This window comes from Lissotriton vulgaris, chromosome 5, assembly GCF_964263255.1.
Source record: "Lissotriton vulgaris chromosome 5, aLisVul1.2, whole genome shotgun sequence".
Taxonomy (NCBI): Eukaryota; Metazoa; Chordata; class Amphibia; order Caudata; family Salamandridae; genus Lissotriton; species Lissotriton vulgaris.
Genome location: NC_141693.1, coordinates 1,222,332,303 through 1,222,359,801, shown reverse-complemented (window position 1 = coordinate 1,222,359,801; position 27,499 = coordinate 1,222,332,303). Strand labels below are relative to the sequence as shown.

Genomic DNA, 27,499 nt, shown 5'->3' with positions numbered 1-27,499 from the left:
TTGGTTCCTGTGCGCGCCACTAACCTTTCCTCCATTTTTTAGTGGCTGTAGTATATTTTCCGCATTTACCAATGCTTGTTCATCGTCTGCTTCTCTTATTAGTTTCCTGCCACCAAAATATTGTTAACAGAACTATATTTTCATAAAATTTTGCCTTATACTCTTGCAGCATATTTATATAACAATTTATCACCTGGAGAGATTACGTGATTTGCATAGAATCACAGGATGTTGTTTGGCACCACTAAGACTAGAACCGGGATCCCCAGCTCTCGACTCAGCCACTCTGGCCGCTGGCCACATCCTCTCCACTCCACTCCTGTGTTCTGTCAGGGAGCTCTTTAATTCTCCAGGGCAATGATTGATGACAATAGCTCTTTATTCAATACATTTGTGAAACCAATGCGTTACCAGTGCTTGTTTGTAATTAGGAAAGTGAAAGAACAATAAAGATGCCTTTCAATCTTGTTACATTTGCTGTGCGTTCAAAGACAGGGGTCTGATGTGAGATTACGTCTTCTTACATACTGTTCTGTATTTTATCCTTGTTACTCCAGACGTGCCCTAACTCTCCACCACTTGGTGAGCCCCCCGGACCTTGCTGGTCCGCACCGAAGCATTTCTTAACTTTCTGTGTAGGGTTGCTGTTGCCAAGGCTTGTTGGGTCCAATACGGTCACCGACGCCGCAGCACTCGACATCCTTTGTTGGACAGCTCAAATCCAGCTCCTGGTCTTCGTCGACGCCTCCTGATCCTCGTGGCTGCAGAGTCAAGCTTCACCTCTTCACACCTGAATCACCCGACATCGGTGGCCATTCGTCTATCGTGCCCCTGGTCACTGGCAAATGACCCACACCCTGTCCCCTCTCCTTTCAGGTTCTTCTCATCTTCGATTCAGGCTTGGATCACACCGGACACTTTCCACTTTGACGGCAGCAGCACTTTGCCATTGAAATCAACAACGATTCCTGACCCCAAAAGACCCCTATGCACCCAGCTCCCCTGGGTGAGGTAACTCGAGTACTACGGTGATCATGTGGGTGTTGGCCCTAGAACCCCTTAAGTCTAAAGGGGTTTGCTCAAAGTCCTCTCCTAAGTGTCCTTAATCTTTAAATTTCCAATCGCGACTTTCCCCATTGAAGTTAACGGCGATTCGCAGCTGTGTTCTCACACTGCACGCGTCCCCCGTGGGTCCCCTGTGTCACTTACTTGGGTGGTTCCTTTTGGTACCAGCACTTCTACAGGCTCTAGGCCTAGTGTCTAGTCAAGTCGTGGTTCTTATACCACTTTCTTGATATGCGGTTTGGTACGCCCCTAGGGCAAGATGCCCACTAGGATAGTGGACAGCATATGCCAGGCCAACTTCTCACACCCTTTTAGTTCGTTAGTTACACGGTACTTCTTATAGCACTATTTTCTGTAAGCATTATTTTCTTTAATGAGTTTCACCTACTGCAGGCATGGCATGCTTTCCTGCAACATTAAGCGCATCATGCTCGATTTCACTTTCCAAGCAGCCCGGGACAATGGCGGCCGCTTCTTTGAAATGCAATAAGTCTCGCATTTACAAGAGTTTAAGCTATTGGCATTGTAAATGACAATGCCTTTTATTTATGTGGTAATTATCAAAACAGATAAATAATTTACAATGCCAATAGCTTAAACGTTAGCAAATGCGAGACCTATTGCATTGCAAAGGCTTGTTTCTTTAGAGCAGGTGGCTGGAGGCCACACAGACAACAGGAAGATTGGAAGGGAGGTACGGGGCACATGGACAACAGGAAGGCATGGAGGGAACTGGCAACAAGACTGGGAAAAAAGCAAGTGCTGGCCGGGTCATAGCGCTTTCTGTTTCTCATGGTGTGTGGGGTGGGGAACAACACAGATAGCAGGAGGGTAGTACGGACAACAGGAAGGCAGGTGGGGAGGAGGGAATAAGCAATACTGAAAACAGGAGGTTGTAGGTGGGAGGGAAGAAGCAACACAACCATAAGAAGAAGAAAATAGTACCTTAATCACAGAAGTAGTGACCGAAGGTTCAAGAGAAGGCAATCTGTACTTGGTCCACGCTCCATATGAAAAATGAAGAAGTAAGGCAAGCATGCGCTGTCCATTTGCGAGGCAGCAAAGCTGAGTGACAATTAAGCCAACGAATAGTAGGCAGTGGGTGGGCTCCAAGCCCTTTGTAGAGCATAGTATCTCTCACAAGCAAGTCTGCGTGCACTGTCGCGGATGTATGTCGTTACAACGCATACTTTTACTCCGCGTACCATTACAACGCGGTATTTACAACGCATACCGCTACAACGCATAGCGCTTTGGGGTGCTGGATAGTGGTAAGTATAATTTACTATTCTAACTCCAGTCCCCGTGGACCCTAGGGAAGGTGTTGGATAGTAAATTAAACTTACCTCTTATCCTAGAGCGCCCCCCAGCGCAATGCGTTGTAACGGTATGCGTTGTAATGCCCGCGTTGTAGTGGTAGTGCGGAGTAAAAAATGCGTTGTAACAGGTGAATACCCACTGTCGCAGGCAAAACCCTAAAAGTACTGTTAGCTGATGTTTTGTGTCCTGAGGGGGTTAGTTTCCTTGAACTAAAATACACTGAAATTTTCCCTCACCATTTGTGGAAATAAGCACTTATTATTATGATACTTATACCCTAGTGTAGTTTGTTAAATGTAGAACATCAGAAGATAAGGATTCAATACAACTGAAACTAGCGTTGTGAGTGGTGAGATGTATGAAGTGTAACAGTTTGAGGGCCTGATGGGATGTGGAGATAGATTACCATCTCCCACGTGCATCAAAATATCCAATAGTGAATCCTTAATTTCGATTTATAAGGAATCGCAATTAAAGATTCGCTATTGGCTATGCATGTACGAATCACAAACATATTAGCGATTCCTACAAATTCCTTAATTGCTACTCGCAAATTGCAAGTCCCAATTAAGGAATTGCTTCCCATTCATTTCTATGGGCCTAAAGGCCCGTAGTAATGAATGGGAAATGCATGCGCAATTTGAGAGTACCCAATAGGTACTTGCAAATTGCGAATGCAATTTCAAGGGTGCTAGGGTGCCAAAATGACACCCTGTAGCATCCTCGAAATTAATAAGTGAACCCATATTGTGCACACACACATGTCCCAAGGGAATGTGTTTGTGTAACCTTGAACTTTGAAAAATTCACTTTAGTGCATTTTTCAAAGTTTTCGCTAATTACATCAAGCTTCATTTGACAGTAATTAGCGTCCCCTAATAGCGAAATCGCTATTGTAAATATCAAGGTGCATTGCGATGCCTTAAAAGCAATTGCAATTTTTGCATTTGGGATGATGCATCCCAAATGCAAAAATACCGGTCGCAAAGGGGCAGATTCTGTGAATCTGCTCGTTTGCAACCGGTTTTCAGTTTGATGCATTTATTTATTTATGTATTTATTTAAACTTATAAAGCGCACAGCTACCTGCAGTGGGTTTCCCGGCGCCAAGGGATAGACTGAAGAAGAATGAACTGCCAAGCAACTGTCAATGAAACTACTAAAGAAGACTGCTCAGATTACTGCTGAAAAAGTCAAGTTTTTAAACCCCTACGGAAGCGAAAAAGATCCGTCTCCAATTTCAGGGTCACGGGCAGGGCATTTCAAGATTTAGTGCCTAGATGAGAAAAGGAGCGGCCGCCCATCTTCACCAACCTAAATCTAGGGACAATAAAATCTCCTTTTCCCGAAGATCTCAGACAGCGACTGGGCTTGTAAGCATGAATGACATTCTGTAGGTACCTCGGGGCAGCGCCCTGTTTTATCCTAAAGATGTGGCATAAGGCCTTGAATTTAATTCTACTTGTTATTCTCAGCCAATGCAGGTCGCGAAGGGCTTGAAGGGCAGATGTTCTCCGAGGAACATTGCGTAAAAGCTGTGGGGCTGCATTTTGGACGACCTGGAGTATACTCACTGTTGTTGAATCGGCACCAAGATAGAGGACATTACCGTGGTCCAGGCGGGAGATTACCAATGCCTGGACCACTGTCCTCTGTGTATAGGCGGGGAGCATCCACAAGATTTTTTGAAGCCATCTTAAGGTGGCAAAACAGATAGAAGCCACCCTAACAGCCTGTTGCCGCATTGTGAGCTTTTCGTCAATGAGGAATCCGAGATTGCAAACCTGAGCAACGGGTTGAGGGGTAGGACCCATACTCTCGGGCCAATGTTGAGGACCCCATAGATCTTTACCCTTGCCCAGGATCACAACCTCGGTCTTATCCCCATTTAACTTAAGGAAATTATCCTGCATCCACTCTGACACTGGGGTCAAACCCTGCTTAAGAGCAGAGATGTTATTACCTTCCCTATTAGAGAGGGAGAAAATGATTTGTGTATCATCGGCGTAAGAAAATAAAGTCAGACCGGCTTCCTCCACAATAGTGGCCAGGGGTCTAACATAGATGTTAAATAGTAATGGACTGAGAATGGACCCCTGGGGAACGCTGTACGCTGATGAACATATTTTCGAGGATGCTTTAGCTGAGAAAACTTGGAAAGTACGACCACTTAAAAAAGAGGCTATCCAAGCCACAACAGATCCCCCAACTCCCAAGAATGGAAGAGTTGCTAGAAGGATGGAGCGGGACACGGTATCGAACGCCGCACTTAAATCCAAAAGGATAAGTGCAGATGTATCCCCGCGATCGATACCGTGCCATAAATTCTCGGTAACTCCTAGAAGTGTGGTCTCAGTGGAATGGTGTGCTCTAAAGCCGGATTGCGATGGATGCAAAAAACCCGAACTCTCTACCAAGAGAGTCAGCTGTGAGTTGATGTGCCTTTCCAAGATCTTAGAAAAAATGGGTAGCAACGAGATAGGCCTGAAGTTGGATAAATTGGAGACATCCGCTCCAGCCTTTTTGAGCAGAGGGAGAACCATCGCATGTTTCCACTCCTGTGGAACATGAGACTCTATCAACGAAGAATTGAGGAGTTTCATCACCACGAGAATCCAAATCAAGTTGTTTAAAGATTTTAGCCGGTAGAGGGTCACGGGGGGAACCGGATTTGATGCTCTCGAGGTAGTGAACAAAGGAGACGTCATCAAAAAGTGGCCAATCAGTAAGTTTGACTGTCAATGGGGAGTGACTGTTTTGAACAGGCACAGGCATAGATAATAATTCTTTGCTCGAAGGTAGAGGACTCAAGGCGTCATAAATACGTTCCACCTTAGTGATGAAAAACTCGGCGATGGAATTACATTGCGCCTCATTCAGAACAGGAGGGGCAGGAGTGGAATCTGCACCGGTCAGTTTTTTTACCACCGAAAAAAGTATGCAAGGACAATTCTGGGCGTTTGTTACAGTATTGGCAATATAGGTCGCTCTAGCTGTTTTACATTGTTTGTGGTAGTCTCTAAGAGCTTCCCTATATGCCACCTTGCGAGACGGAGAGTAAGAACGTCTCCATTTCCTGTCGAGGGCCTTACATTGAGATTTCATGGTTTTAAAAATTTTCGAGAACCATGCCACAGGGTGACGGTGGGGCAGAGAATGCATAGGTACAAGTGGAACAAGTTTGTCAACAGCAGTGCTCAACCATTCGGAAACTGTCGCCTCCAGCACCAACAGGGATGAGTCAACATCAGGTGAAGTATCAAACAGGTGCGAGTTAAGATCAGTGATGTTAAGCTTGCCCCAACGACGTAGGCTCTCTCCTGTATCAACACCACCAGATGCTGTAATCTTAGTACAAGAGAGAGAAAACTGAACTGCGAAATGGTCAGACTATTCCAAAGGACGAGTGGCAGGTTCACAATCATACGGAAGGTTCGAGAGGACAGGATCCAATAAATGTCCTGCGGAATGCGTAGACCCTGAATTGCACAACAGAATATTAAGAGCTTCTAAATCAGCTAAAAAAGTTTTACTGACAGTGCATTGAGGATCTTCCAAATGTAAGTTCAGATCCCCCAAAATGGTGAAATTGTCAGCCTTCAAGATCAACAGGGCAATAGTTTCAGAAAAGGATGTCGTCCATACATTGGAATTCCCAGGGGGACGATATACCAATAGACCAGATAAAGTCATCTGAGCACTAATTGCTAGTTTGAATTGGGCAGCCTCGCAACCCTGCAAGGGAAAGGCTTCAAACTCACAGTTGTAAATAGATTTAAAAATTATAGCAATGCCACCTCCCTTGCCAGTGTCTCTAGATCTCTTGACCATGACATAGCCAGTAGGAATTGCGAAAGCAATGTCAGGTCCGGGGCTCGCGTGGAGCCAAGTTTCCGTAAGGAACATGGCATCCGGTTTTTCATCGACTATAAAATCATAAATATGATTTTTGTGCTTAGGAAGAGACCTACAGTTTATGCTCCAAAACTGGAGTTTGGGAGTAATGGAGGATGGTCTAGTAACAGTCGATTTGCCATACTTCTGTGGACGTTTCCACTGTTTACACCTGCTCATCCTACCCAATGAAAACCCATGAATAGGAAATGTACATGTTAAACAGTGTGTACATGGCACATGTCTAAACGATTTTAATTTCCCTGCAGTAAATTTAATAGCAGTACCTTGGTGACCAGAGGTATGGATTTCCTGAGTAGTATTGGTGGCCCCTGGGCCCGGCCTGGCGCGGACGGGCGCAGACGGGCTGAACTTAGGCTCGACTTCGGCGCGACAGCGGCACGTCCGATGCGCGGAGAAGTGGCCATCTCCCTTTGTAGTCCCGTGTACAGCGCAAGAGCGCTGGGACTTGTAGTTCTTTGGGAAAGAAGTCTGCCTTGTGACAAATGAGACGTCTCCGGCCACAGCACCTAATCGCCTGCAGCAAGCGGAGGGGACAGTGGGGGCAATGCGAATGTAAGTCACACAAGGTTTGTGGATTTTTTAAAACAGCATAACATGCATGGGGCCCCTTCTTGCTGTACAGCATCGCCAAAAGGCATTGGAAAAGCCAATAGGTGATACCTATTGGCTTTGCCAACACTTGTTTACTATCCGACCACTTTTTTTAAGTCAGTATGCTCGATTCAAGTACAATTCAGGGCAGCAAAAAACATACATTTTCGTGGTCTGGCTTAGCACAAAGCACACACAAGCATCACACAATTTTACTTACACACAGTCTGATTACATGTGTCTGTTGTCACTGTGTCCTGGAGATCTTGAATGTAAATGTCTCTTCCTTTATGAATCCGGAGTAACGTATCAGCATTGACAATTTGATAGCCTGTTAACATAATTGAAACATTTGCCATGTTAAAATGTGAACTGCAAGGCTGTCTCAGACAGGTAAAGAAAGTGAGAGAGTGAGTCTGCTGTAGTTATTTTAATGTTTACTGTTAAGTAAGCTAGAAGGAAAAAACAAAAATCCTTAAAACCTGCAGAAGGATGGAAAAAGCATGGGACTTATAACATTGCACAAAGTGGCGGCTCCCAGAGGTAAGAGTGGTGAGCGGAGCAGGGGTGGCGGAATTCGACAGACGATAGGCTAAGTAATATTAAATAAATAAAACCACTTACTTTGTGTACGCAGCATGCCAATGCTGTGATGCAGCGAGCACAAAGTATGTAGTTTTATTTATTTACTGAATATTACTTGACCCATCATCTGTCGAATTCCACCACACCCACCCCGTCCCGCCTCACCGCTCTTAACTATGCGAGCCACTGCTAATTACACAGTAAGTCCTCATATGAATTCTTGCACTATTACTTCCATTTGGAAAGTTTCCAACCAAACTTCAACAAGTCCCTGATCTCTCTTCTGTAAAATGTTCTATGTTAAATCGCTTCTGATATTCAAACCACATTAACCCAAAGAATTCCCACCCACCACTGATATTGCTTCCCTCTGAAGCTTAAGTGCCAAGATCCTCCTGCCTTGGATCTTCGCAAGTCTAACACATTTCAGTTTTTTTATCATGGCCTCCTACAGAAAGTCTTCTAACTTTGAAGTAACTCTGTTAGATATAGAATTCAGATTTGTTCTTAACTTTGGCAACTTTGGTACAATCTGCCATTAAATTAACGTTCTTTTAAAAATAAACAGTTGCTGCTTAATGTGATTGTGATTTAGGATTGTGATTTCGTACTTATAAAGCGCGACTGTCACTCCGCGAGGAGTATCCTGGCGCTGTATGGATTGGGGTGAGAGTGAGCCTTGAGGAGACTAAATGAGAGAAATACATAAATCGTCTGGGGCAGTGAATATCCACGTCTTCAGGGCCTTTCTGAAAAGTATTTCTGACTTAAAAAGCCTTAAGTATGGTGGCAGGGAGTTCCATGCTCTGCTCCAAAGGAAGGCTAATGTTTTTCCACCTTTCAATTTGTATCTGAAGGTGGGGAGTTTTAGCAGGTTTGCTGCTGATGATCTAAGAGGCCTAGAGGTGGTGTATGGGACAAACTGTGCTGCAAGATATTTAGGCCCCATGTTAAGCCTGGCTCAGCTGCAACGTTTCTTCAGAAGAGCATGCAATGTGTACAAAACAAACCTGTTCCTCTGAAAAACAAGACAGTCTTTTTGGTCTTCAACTTGCATTAACATACCCATGCTTTATTCACATCATGATTTTTTAGCTATACGCCGACGTGAGTAGTCACTCTTCCCTACCTTCACTTTCTACTGATACAAAAAAAGGAAATACCTACTTCACGGCAGGTTAAAATATTGGTCCTTACTTTCAAAATCAAACTCAGATTTTGAGGAGGAAACCCTAGTTAACAGCAAATAATGTGGACAGAATATACGTAATGTATTGATAAAATAAAATAATTTGGGAGGTTGAAAATGTTCATGCGAACAGAATTTGAGTCCTCGAGAAAATGAGAAAAAGGAAGTAATTGTAAAACAGTATAACCAGCAAATTACAGATACTAACAAAAAACCTGAAAGGAGGTCCATGCCAGGCAAAATTTGGTAGACGGTGGAAGAACCAATATTTAACCAACTGAGTGGGGCTGTTTTAGGCTATTATTTAAAGAAAATACCACTCTGCACGGGTGCTAATTTCTGTAAATAATAAGTTCCTTGTGTTTACTGTCATTTACACAACTTGGCCCACTTCCATTAGATATACCTTGAGTATACCCATTTTTGCCTATTTTAACAAGGATATGTATTTATGCAATTTGCGCCATAATCAGTTTTGTTTCGTAGTCTAAGCTCAAAATAAACTAATATCAATTTTTCATATGGTGGGAGGAACATGGGTAGAAGTAAAATGCAAGCTTATCACTTGTAGTAAGTGGGTGTTTGAATTCATTTGTGAGGAGGGGCTGATGCAGCCTATATGAAGATGACATTTTAAATGCAGTGCACTACATGTTAAGTGACAAGCCTCTCATGCTTGAGTTATGATTTATCTAAAGAGAGCGTCCTAAAATTATTATACAAAATGATTTGAGAAGTTTTTTAACTTCAATAAGGTTGCAGTATTCCACAAATTGTAACTTTTTTTTAGATAAACTTATGTACAGTGGAGAAGTGTGGCTCACTGGTTAGAGCAGGCAGACCCTGAAGCAGAGGTCAGACCCGGGACCAGGGTTCAATTCCCGACGCGGCAGGGTCTGGAGCTCAAATGTCCATGGACTCGATAATTCTCGCTTCGGTGCCTGACCTAATCATGGGTTCCCACTCTGCAACTCTGGGCATTAAGCTTGCTTAATCTCCACAACGGCCCCCCCGCGGCGGGATGCCTGGCTTTCACCTTGGGGATGCCCTTTAGGGGCTATCTCACAGGGAAAAGCCAGGACGGGTTCCCAAGGCAAGCACGGAGATACCCCTTTGGGGGTCGATTCAGGCGCTATATAAGAAACATAATAATAATAATAATAATACTCTGTGCGTATTCAATTAACACACTAAGTGAGTTAGGAGGAATGCTCACTGTCCGTCTCAACCATTGACAGTTGCTCTGAGTAGCATTCCAACTCATCATTTGTCACCAACTATGCCACTCTAGATCAAGACCTGCCATATACAAATCAGTACTGACCCTGCTCTTCAAGAGTACAGTCTATCCCAAACTGCTAGGCAATGCCCCCTACAGAAGCAAACACAAGCAACCCCAGATTAGTTTCCGCTTTTTTAGGCCTTGACAGCTTGGAATCTATGGCAAAGCGAGCAATGGATCTACATCTAGGCATACCCTAGGCCACTTAGCATTACATCAAACAGACATAAGGTGATGCAAGGAATACTATTAAATACTATAACCCACTGGCAATCCTCTGGCCAGCATTGCAACCCACCGTTTTTCAGCACTGTGCCACTCTCAACTGAGACTTGCCTTATTGCATATGGCTGGTTCCTGTCTGAGGTGGCATGGTGGGCAAAAAAACAATGTTCTGCATTGTGGCCCAGTATAAATACCAGCAGCTTAGATTAATTCAAGCAATCTGCCCATCACGGTTTTGTTGTTGCTCTAAGTGTGACCAGTATGCCCAGAGGTGTGTTCTGTTCTTGCTGTCCCATAGGACCCAATCTGCTACCTTGTGATGAGGCCCAAATAGGCTGAACCAGGCCTAGGATTGCTTACGTTCACGTGCAGAGAGGACCTTACCTGGTGATTCAGGTGGACTGTTTGTATTGGAGCAAGACTAAAGCAGATTTACAGGTGACAGATTCCTGTCCATGGTGGCATACTGGGCAAAAAAAGCAATGAACTGGATTGCGGTCCAGAGCATTTTACCAGTGCCTGAGATTCATTCATGAATCCACCCATCATTTTTTTGCTGTCGTCCCTGTGTACATATTTACCCATTGCTATTACGACTTGGTGAATTTCCTTCATCACGTTCTTGTAAAAATCCTTCTGCCATTCCTGTAAAACCTTCCACTCCTCTTCAGAAAAACAGGCAGCAACATCTCGAAACTTAACTTGTTCCTGGAAAAACAGATTTGTTTTAACCACACATTCAGCATCTCATTAAGTAGTTTAGAAAAACAATACAAATGTGATTCCTAACATACAGAAACAAGCAAGATTATACATACAACTTTTAGGTAAATGTGTTAAAAAATAAAAGACTGGACTGACATTTGAAACATTTGCAAAACCATCAATAACTACTCAAAACACGCTCATAACTTTAATAAAGTATATATTCATGCACCTTTATAAAGTAATTATTGAAGCCATTCAATATTATTTTTAAAGCATTCAGCCAGCTACATGGGCCACTCTATCATGATTTTCTGTAAGGTTTGCTACACTTTGAACAGTACATTTTTACTTGGGAAGTGTTTGACACCCAACAAAGAAACAACATATGGGAAACATCCCATTGTTATGCCAACCTACTCATTTGTTGGTATGAGAAGGAGGAGGTTTGGTTAACGAGGCTGCTAAATTCCTCCTGGATACAGTACTATGAACTTCAGATATTAAAAGAATTTAGGTTTGGTATCGTCCTGATTCTTTATTAAAGAATATCTGCAATATCAGAATCAAAACCTCTATGGTATTAAACTCACAGTGAATAGCAGGAAAGAAAAAATACCTGTTTTGGTATAATGAATAATTTGTGGTGAACAAACGTATAGAACCAAAATTATTCAGAAACATTATTGGACACTGTCATAATCATTATCATTTAAGACATGGTGAACATAATATTCCAAAAGAAGAACTTCTGCATATAAAATGTTATTGCAGCCATACAAGTAATGGATAATCTTAGACAGTGTTCAATGGATGGAAACCTTTGCCTTCAACCTGAAATGAGCTATACAAATTTGATAGGAATACACTATTACTCAATAAAAATGAACAAAACAAATCCCACTGACATACTATAAAAATGGATATTTAACGCTGTTGTCAGAAGTTTGCACTAACATTAGTACTGTCTCAGAAGCACTGACACTTGACCATGTATTTGAGTTTACAGATTATGTTTACTTGTGTTGCTTTGGGGGGAGTAACATAAGCGTATTCCTCATGCATCATTTTATAAAACAATAGCCGACCACCAGGAGCTGTTGGAGGAACGAAGATGAAAATATGGGTGTGACAATTCTATGGCAGGACCGGAGGCTCAGATTATGCTTTTCGTTATGCTTTTCTTTCTTCGCATTTATTATAATATTGAAAACACAGCAGCCTTAGAAAAGCTCATATTGTAGAAAAATGCTTAAATTACAACAATGAAGCATTTTAATCACATAACTCAAGAAAAACAATGTCTCTGGGACTACAGCTCCCATCATGATAACATAACAGTCTGAACGGAGTCCTTCCTCTATGTCCACAGTCCATAGATAGGGAGTCCCTTCTCCATGTTCCTCCTCTTTCTTCGCTGCTTCCGCAGCCAGTTAAGTGTTTTTTTCTCCCTCTCTCAGTTTGATGCTGTTAGGGGATTTCTGACGTATTTATGCATTGTAATGTTTATATTTCTTGGGGCTATGGGTCTCTGATGTGTTTTTTCATTGCAGAGTCCCATTCAGGTCGCGGAAGCGCCGTCTCGCTTCCTTCGCGACTGTTTCCCTGTGAATGTTGTTGCGGTGCGCAGTCATCCGCTAGGGGGCGCGGCCGCGTCTCGTTGGTCTCCGGCGCGAGTTTCTCCTCACAGAGGAGCCGCGCTGAGCAGACCAACCGCCACGGAGCCGAGCCCTCAAGTCTGCCTCATTGAACGCCCGTATCTCGGGTCTGTACTCTTTTGCCCCATATGTGAACGCCCCGGTGGGGGTCTGTATTGCGGTGTTCTACCGCGTTGACGCCGATTTGGCAAGTCTGCACTCGTGTTGTGTTTGGTGTGGCAGCGCGCTGTGAGGCAGCTGACCTGGTCCCCCTGGGGTGGGTCTGCGCGCTGAGGGTGTGAGTGCACCCAAATTTTTGCCAGTCCCTGGCACCCTAAAACTGTTGCAGTCCTCCGGTCTGCCCTAATTTCTGTGACACCCAAGCTGTTGGGTAGTGTGTGAACCCCTTTGCGCTAGCTTTGTGCAGCATGGAGGACGAGTATTATGGGGGTGATTCTCAATCCTATCTGCAGGATGAGGAGTTCTACCAAGCAGTAGACAGCTCCATCTACCGCTGCGTGACAGAGGTGGTAACCCCTATGGAGGAGCGTCTCTCTGCGCGCATAGTGGAGGAATGCCCCAAGTTAGCTCAGGCGCAGTCAGGAAACCCTTTTGCCCTCCTCGGTCCATCAGGTGAGGGCCCCCCTGCTCCTAAGAAACCCTGCAAGGGGGGGTTGTCGGAGGGTGCTCAGGGGGTGGACAAGGGTGCCTTTGAGCGTCTGCGTGACGCATTTTTGGCTAAGGCGACCGAGTTCCCACCTGACCAGCCTGCGGCCCCTTCCTCGGTGGTGGCTACTGGAACTGCCCCTTCGTCTCCGGGGGATTCCCCGGATTCGGACGGGGACGAGGAATCGGTGCGTTCCTGGCGACCTTCGAGCTCAGCCACTGAGTTACCGCGGGACAGCTCAGGTATGCTGGACCCGGATGAGATCATGCATCCGCGATCCGCAGCCTGGGCCCCGGGTGACAAGGTGGCAAAGTTCGTGGCTAGTCGGTTGCGTAAGCCTCTGGAGCAGGAGGCCAGGGGATGCCTCCGTGGGGAATGCCCTAGGCCCACCTTGGAGGGGAAAGTTGCCCCATGACACCGGATTTAGATGCCAAGATGGCAACGTTTCTAGCAAAGTTTATGAAGGACCCGCGTAAGGGCATTGACCGATCCTGGCGGTCGTGTCAGGACAAGATGCTCGACGCAGTGGGACCCATTACTAAGATCCTAGACATGGCGGAGGAGGCTAAAGTTACTGGATCCGCCATTGACCCCGACGTCTTGTCAAATTGGGTGCAGAGGGTGATTGTTTTCTTAGGCAATGCCAACTGCGCCCTTTCCACCGAACGGCGGAGGTCTTTCCTGATTAAGCTAGACCCTAAGTTGGGAGACTTAGCCTCTTCGGAGGCAGGAGCGGTTGCCCAAGGCGGTCTCTTCGGAGAACCGTTCATTAAGGAGCTAGGGAAGTTCGTGTCTACCTTCACATCCCTTGATAGAGCTCAGACCAGTATCAAACGCGTGTTCCAACAGCGTTTCTCCCAAGGGGCCGGTCGCGGTAGGGGCCGCGCTACCGGCCGTGGCGGGCAGAATGCCGGCAACAGAGGGCAAGGCTCCGGGCGAGGGCAGTACAACACCTCGGCCAACTTCAACTCCTTGTACCCTACAAGAGGGCAGCGTTTCGGAGGTCGAGGTTTCAGGAGGAACTCCAACGCTTCCAGCACACACGGTGAGTGTTATCCCCGCGGAGCAGGTTCAGATTGGCGGCCGACTAGCGGCCTTTCGGAGGGCGTGGGTAGATCTTACAGCGGATGCTTGGGTGCTGCACACTATCCGCGGTTTTCATATCAAATTCTACGATCAGCCTTTCCAGGTGTGCGCCCCGCGCCCTATAACCTTTTCAGTGTCCGATGCCCAGCTGATAGACGAAGAGGTCGCGGAACTTCTCCGCAAAAGGGCCGTTCGCCAATCAACTCGGCATCCGTCGGGCTTCATCAGCAATCTTTTCTTAGTGGACAAACCCGGCGGAGGCCGTCGTCCGGTGATCAACCTCAAAGAATTCAATGGGTGGATGGTCTATCATCATTTCAAAATGGAATGAATGCATCTCCTTCGAGATATCCTCCTTCCACGGGACTGGTTGGTACGGTTGGATCTCAAGGATGCTTATCTTGTGGTTCCAATCTATCCTCCTCACCTTCGCTTCCTCCAGTTTCTCTGGCGGGAACAGGTGTTCGAATTCACGGCTCTTCCGTTCGGTCTATCCTCGGCTCCGTGGTGTTTCACCAAAGTGTTACATCCCGTGGTGGAATTCTCGCGAGCGCAGGGGATTCGCCTGATCGTCTATCTGGACGACATTTTGCTGATGGCGCAATGTCCACACAGCTTGCTTTCTCAACTGGGCCGGACTGTCGACCTCCTTCAGGAGCTCGGTTTTGTCATCAATGGAGACAAGTCGGTTCTTGTACCCTCTCAGAAAGTAGAATTTTTGGGATTTGTCATAGACTCCGTCGACGCCTCCCTGAGTCTTCCGTCTCGGAAGTTGTCCAAGATCAAGCACGTCTTGCGACAGACAATTACAAAGTCTCCCACGTCGTTACGTCAAGTTGCCAGAGTGGTGGGTCTGCTATCGTCCTCGATTCAGGCCATCTTTCCGGGCCCTCTGCACTACAGGGCCCTCCAGCGCCTCAAGGCTTATCACTTACGCAGAGGCGTGTCATACGACCAAATGGTTCCCCTATCGGAAGAGGTCAAGGAAGAGATGTTGTGGTGGCTAACCCACATGGAGGCCTGGAATGGTCGGGCAATTTTCGGGTCTTCCCCGGACCTCGTCATCGAATCCGATGCCAGCAGAGTCGGTTGGGGAGCGCGCTGTGGAGATTTTTCAACAGGCGGCACTTGGTCCTTGGAAGAACAGAAGTTGCATATCAACTGTCTAGAACTTCTGGCGGGTTCCTTGCAGTACGCTGCTGGGTCAGGGACTCGGTGAAGTCGTGTGTCCTATTGAAAATGGACAATGTGTCGGCAGTGCGGTATGTGAACCACCTAGGGGGCGCGAGGTCCCGTGCACTGGCGAATTTGGCAAAGCAGTTCTGGGATTACTGTCTAGACCATCATGTATCGGTGACGGCGGAGTACCTGCCGGGTCAGGCCAACCAGGTTGCAGACTGGCACTCCAGGTATCTCCGGGACTCCAGTCTGTGGATGTTGGATGTCCAGGTCTTTCGCTGGCTCAACGGGCTGTGGGGTCCTTTCTCACTGGACCTGTTTGCGTCCCGCTTGGACCATCAACTTCCGAGGTTCTTCAGTTGGAGACCGGATCCGCTGGCAGAGGCCACGGACGCGTTTCTCTAGGACTGGGGCAAGGAGAAGCCCTTTGCGTTTCCACCTTTTTCGATGGTGATGCGAACGGCGGCGCAGGTTCGCCGGCAGGAAGTGGAGCTGGTGTTGGTGACGCCGCTCTGGAGGTACCAAGTCTGGTTTCCAGTTCTTCTGGAACTTTCCTGGGATTCTCCAATCCTACTCTCCCGGTTTCCTCACCTGCTCCTCAGCCCGGATCGGGATCAGCATCCTCTCATCGTTCAGGGCTCTCTCCACCTCATGGCATGGAGGCTTTCAGGAGACGTTGGTCGCTCCCGGGCCTTTCGAGATCAGCTGAAGGTCTGTTATCCAAGGCCTGGGCTGTCAGTACGTCGAAGCGCTACAAATCCGCTTGGTCTAAGTGGGTGCGTTGGTGTCTTCGACGGAGTTTGGATCCCTTGGTCGCGGGACTCGTTCCCGTGTTGAATTATTTGGCGGAATTGGCCGTGGGGGGCTTTGCCTACCACACGATTAATGCTGTGCGTTCGGCTATTTCTGCGGCACACCATCCAGTTGACGGTTCTCCGATCGGAGTACACCCCTTTGTGTGCCGACTTTTGCGGGGCGTCCGGTTGGCGTTGCAGCCGGAGCCCCGGTACTCAGTCCTTTGGGACGTCAATTTGGTTTTGAACCTTTTTCTATCCTGGCAACCTAACAGGTACCTATCGGTCAAGGAACTCTCGGCGAAACTGGCTATGCTTCTATGCTTGGTGTCCTGCCGGAGAGTGTCGGATGTGCGTGCTCTGGATGTCTCGGCACGCGTGTTTTCGCCAGATGGTGTCACCTTCACGATTGGTCGCCGCACAAAGTCGGCTTCTAGAACAATTTCGTATCCGGCTTTCGTGGATGTCCCGAAGCTATGTGTTGTTCAGTGTCTGAAAGCTTATGAAGATATGACTTGGGACATTCGCCCTCCGGGCGAGAGACAATTGTTAATTGCCTTGCGAAAACTACACCATGCGGTCTCTTCCCCCACCATAGCCAGGTGGGTGTGTTGGGTCATGCAAGAGGCAGGTATTGATACCAAACGTTTCGGAGCTCACTCTGCCAGGGGGGCCATGGCCTCTAAGGCTTTCTCTGCGGGAGCTCGTTTAGAGGATTTGATGCGGGCTGCCGACTGGTCCTCCGATTCCACCTTTAAGAGGTTTTACTTTAAGCCGGTGGTGGATATTGCAAGTTTGGTGGTGAGTAAGCTTTGAACTAGCATAATCTGAGCCTCCGGTCCTGCCATAGAATCGCAATTTGCCTAGCATTTGTAACGGTAAGTTTCAATTCTATTAAGGACACGGAGGCAAAGATTATCCCACCCGGTATATCGTCGAGCGACAACCCGCCCGTATGGCAGTAAGTAACCAGGTTTTAAAGGTTTTCCTCATGGTTGAATATGATCCTGTGATTGTTTATTTCGGTTGTAAACTCCTGTATTTTCCGTTACGACGCTGACGCAGTTCTATTTCTTCTGTTAGGAAATGACGGTTCCAAGCCAGACCAATGAACTGATGGCGTAATTTGCGCGAAGAAAGAGGAGGAACATGGAGAAGGGACTCCCTATCTATGGACTGTGGACATAGAGGAAGGACTCCGTTCAGACTGTTATGTTATCATGATGGGAGTTGTAGTCCCAGAGACATTGTTTTTCTTGAGTTATGTGATTAAAATGCTTCATTGTTGTAATTTAAGCATTTTTCTACATTATGAGCTTTTCTAAGGCTGCTGTGTTTTCAATATTATAATAAATGCGAAGAAAGAAAAGCATAAAGAAAAGCATAATCCTCGCCTCCGTGTCCTTAATAGAATTGAAACTTACCGTTACAAATGCTAGGCAAATTTCGATTCTTATTTGGACAAATACACAAAACACATATTTTTTATTGTTGAGTATGCTATCCCTTCTTTGATGTTGGACTAACATTACAGAAACGATTTACATACGGGTTGAAGCTTAAAATGTTAAGAGAATAAACTGAAATACAATTCAGTTGGAGTTTTCATTTTTTTTCTTAAGCCTTTATTACGACCCCTGATAAAGCATCAATGTTTTGCATTAAATTAATTTAGCGTCTACACATAACAGACTGAATGATGAACTGCAATTACACACCTATTTTTCTACTGATATTAGAATGCAGAGGTTTTGCTCCATTGTACACTGCACTTTATATCAAGATTGTGAGGATGGCATGCCTTTCCTTGTTGTCTTTTCTTTCGTTTCATTTTGAGGCAGAGACATGTTTGCTTAACTCACAGAAGGCTTGCCTGCAGGGAAAACAACAAAGCAAATACAACAAGCATTGAAAATGCAATAGGTCTCGCCTTTGATTAAGTTAAAGCTATTTGCTTTGCTAATGGTATTGTATAGTAAAGCAAATGGCTTTAACTTAATGAAAGGCGAGCCCTTGGATTTTTAATGCTTGCTATTAAAGGGCAAGGCCACTCAGTCATTTAAACTATGGCTTCAAAAAATCTATTGGCCCAGAGCTGTAAACGGTTGGGAAGGCCAACCCCCCACTTGTCGTCCCTCCCAACTGCCAGACATCATTCAAAGTAGGCTTTCAAGGCCTCCCGTGTCACCCGATGTCCACATTAACTGGTTCCTTTACTGCGGAAGGAATATGACATGCAGTAATATTTTATTATGAAAATCCTATTAGTTATACAGTGTTTTACCTTTCTTGTTCTACAGGCACATTTGTATTGTGCTGTACTATTTAGTTCCAAAAAGGAAGCAAAAGACAGACTGTGTGAGGCATAGTTGAAACAGTCTTGAGAAGAGCTTTAGTGAATCGCATAATGTGCTGCCGTTTTACAACAGTGATTGAATTGAAGTGGGATGGCACATATTTCAATTATTGTCCATTAATTTAGTATGTACACTAAGTCTACTTTCATCACAGATTATACAACATAAAGATGAAAGTGGTTTATATTTTGTGTCAAGCCAGAAACTGTATTTATTTGCCGATCGTATTAAATTGCCTCCACTCAAAGCAGTGTGAAAAAAAACCAATTATTTCTTGCGAGGTAGACAGAATTTTTGGATAAAAAAATAAAATCTAAGGGCATCCTCACTAACCATTCTGCTCATTGGTGGCCTTACTCAGCACTCGCCTTTGTCCAAGTGTGCCTGCCAGTGGGCATCTCAGTTAAAATCCTCCAAATACGAGCCTTAGCATAGCAGCTTACTTTGTGCTAGCTCCAGGACTCGAGGAAAGACAACTTCACTCTGCTTCATATGTTCATATTAGCAGCGCTTCCTAACACACTGGAACTTATGCCTGGTCCTTCCCTATTTGCTGTAAATGATTTTAGTTTGGTTTTTCACAAGTACTGCATTTCTCCATGTGTGCAATATGCGCACACGTAATTGTGATCAAGTTTTGACATGCCTCTTGATCAATTCAATCCCAGACCGTCAGGTGGCATGAAAATTCGATTCTCTAACTTCTGTTTTTGAAGTTAAGGAACCCTAACATTAGTTGTTTACAGCTGTTCCTTGCCATTTAAAACAAAAACCGAAATGTAAAAATGTATTCATTAATAAAATGGGAATGCATGTGCATATCAAATTTAAGTCAGCGATAGTGACACAGTAGTTATGGTTAAGCTTCACTTTTTATTACACTAAAAAGAAGTTTGCTAATAATGTTGTAGGTGTAGGTGACGAGAGATGGAAGAGTGGAACTCAAGTACAAGGTTAGTGCTTTCTAACAGATTGCCAACCACGTTATCATCCAACGTGAATGATTGATTCTAACACCACTCTGTCTCAGTCCAATACTAAGACCCTGCATTCACAATTATAGTAGTGAAACAAGAGATTGGTGGTATGTTACAACCGGAAAAGAAAGATGCTCCTCAAATACCTTTGCCCTCGGATTACAAGAACACTGAATCGTGGGGGTTACCACCTTTAAGAGATGCCAGGTTTCTTTATGGATTCCTGTTCAATGATGAGTCCAATAATACCATTAGCACCACCTGTACGATTTCCTGTAGATCCAAAGCTGTTTGCATTAGTCCTTAGACAGAATCAGTTACATTTGTTTTTTAAAACCTATGACTTTTCCTAATGAACAAACTATGGGTGTATATGCATAGGAATGCGGCAAATTGGAGCATGTCCTTAGTAGACAGCAATAATTATTTGCTTCATTATTTTCCCACATGCTGCGATCAAATGCAGAACTGTTTGACGGGAAAACACACGTTCTTTATTTAGATATTGTTAACGTTGAAACAGGAACATTAAGAGCTATTAAGTTATATTACCATATGTAATCGCTTGGTAGTTGAAACTGGTTGTCAAGTGGCAATAAAGGCATCCTTACTCCATGAAGGGCTGCAACGTGAATTTAATAATGTCTTGGCACAAGGGGTTAATCTTCCTAGTAAGTGTGATGAACACTTAGAGTTAGTGGTGTAAATGTAGTTGTTGCATTTCTGGGCCTATGCGGTTAGATTGTATAGGAGGGCCCATAACTGAAGAGGAAAAAGAAATATAAAACATGTACATAGTTTATGTGTGCACTTTGGAAGATCTGGTCGTTTTTAGGTCGAGCTGGACTAGCATCCGTAGGATGCTTTCCAAGTTCGACAACTATAGTGATTGACTTCGGGGGGATTAGGACAAGAGGGTGACACGCGCTTTAGCCTGTGGATTTGACCTCGTGCACGCGCACGTCGGCTCCGTCCACATCCCCACACATACACACATGCATGCGCAAACACACAGACAGACACTCGCTCGCTCACACACACTCCCCCCCCCCCCGCAGTCATCACACACGCATACACACACGCATACACACAGACTCCAAGACACATACACACACGCACGCATGCTCACACACATACAGAGCCCCCCGCCGCCCCACGCACACACACATGCCCCCCGCCCTCGCAGCTCAGCAAAGGTCCCCACTCATTAGTACTGTTCTCCATGCGAGGGCTCCTTGCAGGCGGCGGCGGTGTCATCCTTCTGTGCGTGCGAGGCTCTCACCTCACGGGAGCCCGCCCGGGCTTCCGGTGTGTCTTCACGTCCCGCCCCCGGCCTGCCTGACTTCCGCCCGGAATTGTAAACCTTGTTCAGACATGACTTCAACATCTTCAATCCTAATTGACAATATCGCTGCTGTCCTTTCCTATTAAGTTTCAATTCTTTTGATAACCTTACAACATTTTCCCTTTTTATAAATGCAGAAAGTATGGGAATTTTGAGCACGATTGATAACGGGTGAAATAACATACAATTACGTTCCTTGCAGACAAGTAAATTTCCTCTGCATGGCCTGACTCAGAAATAGGATTCTAAGAAATCATTTCATAAATGTAAACATTTTAACCCAACTGAGAGTCACTTGCCCTAAAAGCACCCGCACAGGGCTGTCCGATGTGAGACAAAGTTTGGGGTCTTTTTTACACTGGTCCGCATGTAGATTACTCAGTGCCTGACATTGCACATTGCAGCCTGCTTTTGAGAACTTGACAGCGCATATCTCTAATAAGCCTTCTTTAATTTAAGAATATTTTTATTACAGGCAAGTTTTTTTCTGTGTTCACGTGCTGTGCTGCTTAACCACGTTTATTGCCAAGCTGCTGTTGATATTTGTAAAATTATTATATATTTGTAAATTTACGCTTGAAAATGTGAACATAAACTTACTTGCTTTGCACTCTACATCTATTGTAAACATACTTTCCTAGCATTCCTCCAGCTGCCTAATAACAGCTGCCTGCAGCCCGGCGGGCACAGCTGGGACCTGCCCCACCGGGCTCGGCACCAACAGCTCCCCTAATCAGCTGGCCTGGGCCGGCCGGCCACTGCGAGCCGCTCTTTAGAGGAGAGATGGTGAGACTTTGGACACTTTTACCCGTGTTAAAGTATTGCATAACACCCCCCCCCTCCCCCCCCCAACTATATACCCCTGTTTTCAAGTGGAGGCTGGAGGGCATCCTACTCATCCTAGAAACTAATTACCACTCTGATTTCAAGTGTTTATTTGGAAGGGGCACAAAAGTTGCAATTGTGTGTTGCATGATTTCTTATCAAGCACGTAGCAGCAAACACCTGGGTAGGTCAAATGCATGACCTACCCAGCTCAAGCATTTAAAAGTACTTTGAGATGTGATAAATGCCCAAGATCACACAGGGTGTGCCTGCAGTGATGCCGGAGTTGTGCCCAGCTATCAGGTCTTACAGTTTGCAATTCAGCCGCTGGATGGGAGGTAGGATTTGTAAAGTGTGCCCAGGATCACACAGTGTGGTCATGCAGCGGTTTTATTGTCTACTGGACCAATAAAACTAACATTGTCAAGTATACCAATCAAATTGCGCTCCAATGACACCAGGCAAAGCAGACGCTCCCTCCAACAGATCACCAAGCGCACCCAGCTGTGCGACTGCAATCAACAAACTTATCAACCTTCATTGGAAATATGCACCACTCAAACAAGATGTACTATTCCTCCCAATCTGGATGCATCCATTGTCCAACTTAACACTGCACTTCCTTAATGTGCAGTGTTAGTACTTCTTTACATGCATGTCTTATTTAATTTGCAGTGTTACTGCTTATTTGCAGGTAAGTCATATGTGTGTCATTTAATGTGCAGTACTAGTACTTTTTCATTTGCAATGCCAATAACTCAAACATTCCCTAATGCGAGACCTATTGCATTGCAAATGCTTGTTTATAAATGAGGTAGAAGTACACATAGGACCTTTAAAAGTCAAGTGTTGGTAATGTTGTCCACTGAGAGGCTGCAGCAAGCAGAAAACTGAATTCCTCTGCAACGAGAGGAGCTGCCTTGTGGTTAGTAAATATTCAATCAGTTCCCAGAGGGGTAATGAATGCTATGCAGTCAGCTGTGGCTCATTTAATAGTTCCCAGGAAGGTGATTTTTCTAGAAGGTCAGGAGAAGGTATCATTGGGGCTTTTTAGATCCTGGAGCGCCATGGAATTAGGTTTGCTCAATTCTTGCAAATCTGAGGTTAAGGCAGTAGACAGCACTATTCCATCCTCTTCTGGTCAGGATTCATGCACACAAGAGCTTTTGGTTTCTTATGGATACATTCATGAAATTAATTGTTTAGATTTGACAAATGCCCCTTCGTTCAGATTAAGCCTCATAATGCATTCCTTGATCTTACATTGAAGATGCCCCTTAGTTCAGTAAGCCTGGGAATGCATAGGTTGAGCTTACATTATCCTTGTATTGACTGTGCTGGTGGGACCATACAAATGATTTAAGATTTTTGCCAATCTCGTATGGTGCCGTGTAACTCAAGAGAGAGTTGCCCTTCTAACGTGCTTGCAGGATTAAGTACTTCACCGATCACTGGTTGTGCACATTTTGTATATTTTGTGAAGTACTTGATAAGAAGACAATGGACGTGCTACCTCCACACAGGGGTTATTGATGGTAAGATTGATTTGTAACCTGGTGCTTAAATGCCCTGTAGCCATGTATATGCACTCACTGTTTCAGAAACTGAATATATTAGACAATACATGGAAAATAATTTGGTCAGTGGGTCCCTTAAGTCCTTCAGAGTGCCCATCTTCATCTCCTCTATATTGTGTGCTTTTAAAATAGCATGAATTGAGGGGGTCTATTGACTACAGAGTCCTCTACAGAGTCACAGTGAAGAGATGTCTTCCTTGACCAATAATTTCTGTTCTCTTGGGTCAAATTAGAAATGCAAAGATATTCACAGATTTGGCTCTCAGAAGGACTTTACCATTTAGTGAAGCATTAGGAATGGAAATGTATGGAATACAACAAGCTACACAATGTATTAGTCATTGCATACCAGGGCATGCCTTTGGACTGTGCAATGCACCTGCAGCATTCTAGTAATTTGTTGATGAGGTACTGAGTGGATTTTTGGACTTACTCTGTATTGTCTATTATACTCTATTTAAATGCTATTTTTGTTCTACTCAGGCTCCTTGGAAACTCAAATGTCAACCGTTAAAGCAGTTTTGCAAGGAACGAATTGCCTTATTTCATTGATTAGCTAGACAAATATATTTTTCAAGCTACTACTAAAGAATTATGGGGTATGTAATTATGCCGAAGATGAATGAAAAGAAAGTGCCAGCACCCACGCCAACTTCAGCAAAAGCTATTGAAAGTGCTCTGGCCAGTTTTTATAGGCTGTAAATTCACCTGTTTTCTCAAATTAAAAGACCCATTACCAAGTTTCTACTAGAGGGGACATATTTTGTATGTCTGGCAGAGGCAGGTCAGGCTTTTTATTTTTTGAAAGAGTGATTTTCCAGTGCTCCTATTTTGTAATACCCCAATGTAGAATGAGATGGATGCTTCATGTCATGCTACCGGAGGTGTTCCATGTGAGTGAGTTCAAATGTCCGCTCAGGTACACACAGTAACTTATTTTCTAAAACACTGTTGCCAGCAGAGTTAAATTATACAATGATTGATAAGAAACTCCTGGACATTAACAGATCTTTTGAGAAATGAAGGAATTCGTTTTTTAAGGCCAAACAAACTATTGAAGTGTATTTGGATCATAGACATTCGTAGTTCATGAAGTCACCCAGAACACTTACTCCTAGGCAACTGAGACTGTCCCTGTTCTTTTCTAACAATGACTTTGACATAGATTATGTGCCCAATAACTTTGTAACATCATTCTATTGCTTTAATCAATATTGGGTAATGTAGACAAGATATTGTATATAAACTAAGCTAAAACAGCAAGAAGATATACATTAAAAAGAAAGATGGATTATCAAGGAAATGCTATATACTTAGCTTCTGTTCATGTAACACGAAAGGCAATCAATTGACTTCATGATTCAAAGGTGGCTAGACATCGTGAAATAGCTAACACTTTAACACCAGAAAGGAGATATTATTAGTGGCCAGGTCTATTTGCCGATATTAAGAGTTATGTATTGACATGCTTACGTTATGCTCGGATTAAGAGTTAACATAGTAAACCAGTGGGTTTTTTGTGACCCTTGACTGCTCCATCTAAACACTAGAATACTGTGTCATTGGATTTTATTGTGCGATTGTCTAAAAGCCAGGTTTGCACTTTAATGCTAGTGGCTGGCAGCCATTTGGCTAAGATTGATCATATCATTTCATATCATCCCTTGGGTTGCGAACTCATGAAGAGGTAGCATGGATCTTTGCACAACACAATATATTACATGGTGATCAGGAGGTTCTAAATATGGACTAGGGTCTCAATTTTTTTTTACAAAATTCTGGTATGCTTTGTGTAAAGAGCTAACGATTGATGCTTGTTTGTCCACCAGTTACCATCCTCAGATGGATAGAAAGACGGAAAGGTTGAACAGTAATTATCAAGCTTTGCTACAAGAGGAGGACTGGACTAAGACCTTGTGGTTAGAACAGTTAACATACAATAACACTGACAATTCATATATTTGAATGTCACCTTTCTTTTGGCTATATGGGTATTATCCCCATATATTTCCTTTGGATCAGTCCTTGTCTACTTCTGTTTCGTCTGTGAAAGAACACTTAACTGATTCAGAAATCAGCACACAAAGAATTGGAAAATGCTAAAGATACATATCAATTTAATGCTGACCGAAAAAGAAGTTGGCACCCCAATATGGGGTTGCTGAGAATTTGTGGTTACTCACAAAATATTTCCATCTGAATGAACCTCATAGACGGCAACCTACGTTTGTGGGCCCATTTATGAGTAAGCAGATGGTAAATACAATTATACTAAAATTGAAATTATCTCAGTCTATGAACATTCAATACGTTTTTCATATATTTTTGCTGAAACCGCAGTCTCCATTCACTTCACATCCTATGCCCTCCAGGTGAATGCTGAAAGTTAATACGAGGTACACTCAAATTATTTTAGATGCAAAATTATCAAAAACAAAGTTGCAGTTTCTAATACATTGAAAGGGGATTGACCTTGAGGAGTGAGCATGTAAACCCGCTTCTAGTCTTCATGTCCCACATCTGTTGGAAGAATTGTATGCAAAATATGCTGACAAACCAGGACCTCCAACGTCAAGACGTCAGTCGTTGTGGGGGTTGGGAGGGAGGCACTGTCAGGAAGCATGGCTGGAGAGACATGGCTTACCATTTGAGACTTGGGAGTGATACTCCAAACCTGCCACAGCTAAGTATATTGCAACAGAGGAAAGTCTGTTGCCAGTGTAGGAGAGAAGGAGCTGCTTCTTATACTCACCCCCTCTTTTTGTAGATTCTGGGGTACCCTTATAAGTCCCTAGTATATGGTATCCTATATACCCAGGGCCTCTCAGGGGCTGCAGCATGTATTATGCCACCCCTGAGAGACCATTCAAATTGACACAACAGGTCTGCTACATCAGCCAGTGTAAGGTGGTGTACGCACCCCTCACCTACATATAGGTTCCCTATATCTACCTAATATCACTGCACATATAAACCTATCAGTCACCCTTATGGCAGGCCTTATCAATCCTGAAGGCAGGGTGCTGGGTTTTATGTGAGAGGGTGCCCATGCATGAGCAGAGCCCCTCTGCAGCTTTTGGGACCTTTATTCCGGGGGTGTTTGTGATGCAGCCAAACAATATACTCTTAAGTGCATTATAACCTCGCTGTAATGCTAACTTTGAAATAGCTGCAAGGAGACATGTCCTGTTTGGTGTCATAAACCTTGGAATCATACCTCCCCGCCAGTCCTGGCAGGGGAGGTATGATTTCACCCTCCTAGAGGGAGAAATATGAGTACAAGGGTATACCTGGTACCAGCTTCACAGAACCCTGACATTACAAAATGGATGCTGCCAGCCACAGACAAGCGTCTGCACTCCTGCTGCTGGACGAAACTCCAGCAGGGGAGGCTGGACAATAGGTTTCCTGTCACAGGGAGCTGTGACCACCTCTCAGACAGAAGTTAGTGTATTGGGGCTGGGTAGGTGCACTCCAAGAGTGCTTTGATGTCTGCCCTGGGGGCACATTTGGTGTCCCTGTGCATAGTCCAGCTCAAACCGGTTGCAGGGGCACTCAACCCCTGCTCTGGCGTGAACCTGGACAAAGATTTACCTGGACGAAACTCTGCTACATAATCCCAGAACTTCAACTATCTACACTTCGTTGGATGACTGAAGAATCTCCCTTGGAGTAAAGAAGTTAATCCCCTGCAAGGCAGGCACCAAAGACGCATCTGTCCTGTTTGCAACTACGCAGCTCCTGAAGGACTCTGAAGACTTTGCAACACAGGAGGTGGGTTTCCAAGCTTCCCTGAGGCCGATCCATGCGCTCAGCATACCGGAGATCCAAACCTTTGTGGGGACCGTGCAACCTGAACCCATGGACACCATGCACATTTGCAGCAGCGTATGCTTCTTGGCGACCCCTGAGGCTGTGCTTTGGGATACTTGTAGTCCAGACCCCAAGCAGTGATTCCACCAAAGATTATTGGCCTACACTCCACAAGTGACCCGTGGGCTGGTATTTAGTGATTCTTCTTGAGGTCCCTTTGCCATCCCTTGTCCGTCGACATGTGGGTCCCAGAGAACGGTACTGTAACTTCCAACAGGCTTACCTGGTTGCTCCAGACGTGCCCTGACTCTCTATCGCTTGGGGAGTCACTAAGCCTTTTGACTCTCGTCGTGTGGGTTGCT

The 27,499-nt window shown here is 44.8% G+C and overlaps 1 protein-coding gene across 1 annotated transcript in view; it reads right to left on the bottom strand.

The window, feature by feature from the left end:
- LOC147712343 (uncharacterized) overlaps window positions 1-27,499 on the bottom strand; it is a 125,922-nt gene that overhangs the window by 81,608 nt on the left and 16,815 nt on the right. The window contains exons 2-3 of the mRNA XM_086923037.1: window positions 10,757-10,883; window positions 7,115-7,225 (exon numbers count right to left, since the gene is read on the bottom strand). Of these exons, the coding sequence (XP_086779163.1) occupies window positions 7,115-7,225; window positions 10,757-10,883 (238 nt within the window). The remainder of the gene's footprint in view (window positions 1-7,114; window positions 7,226-10,756; window positions 10,884-27,499) is intronic.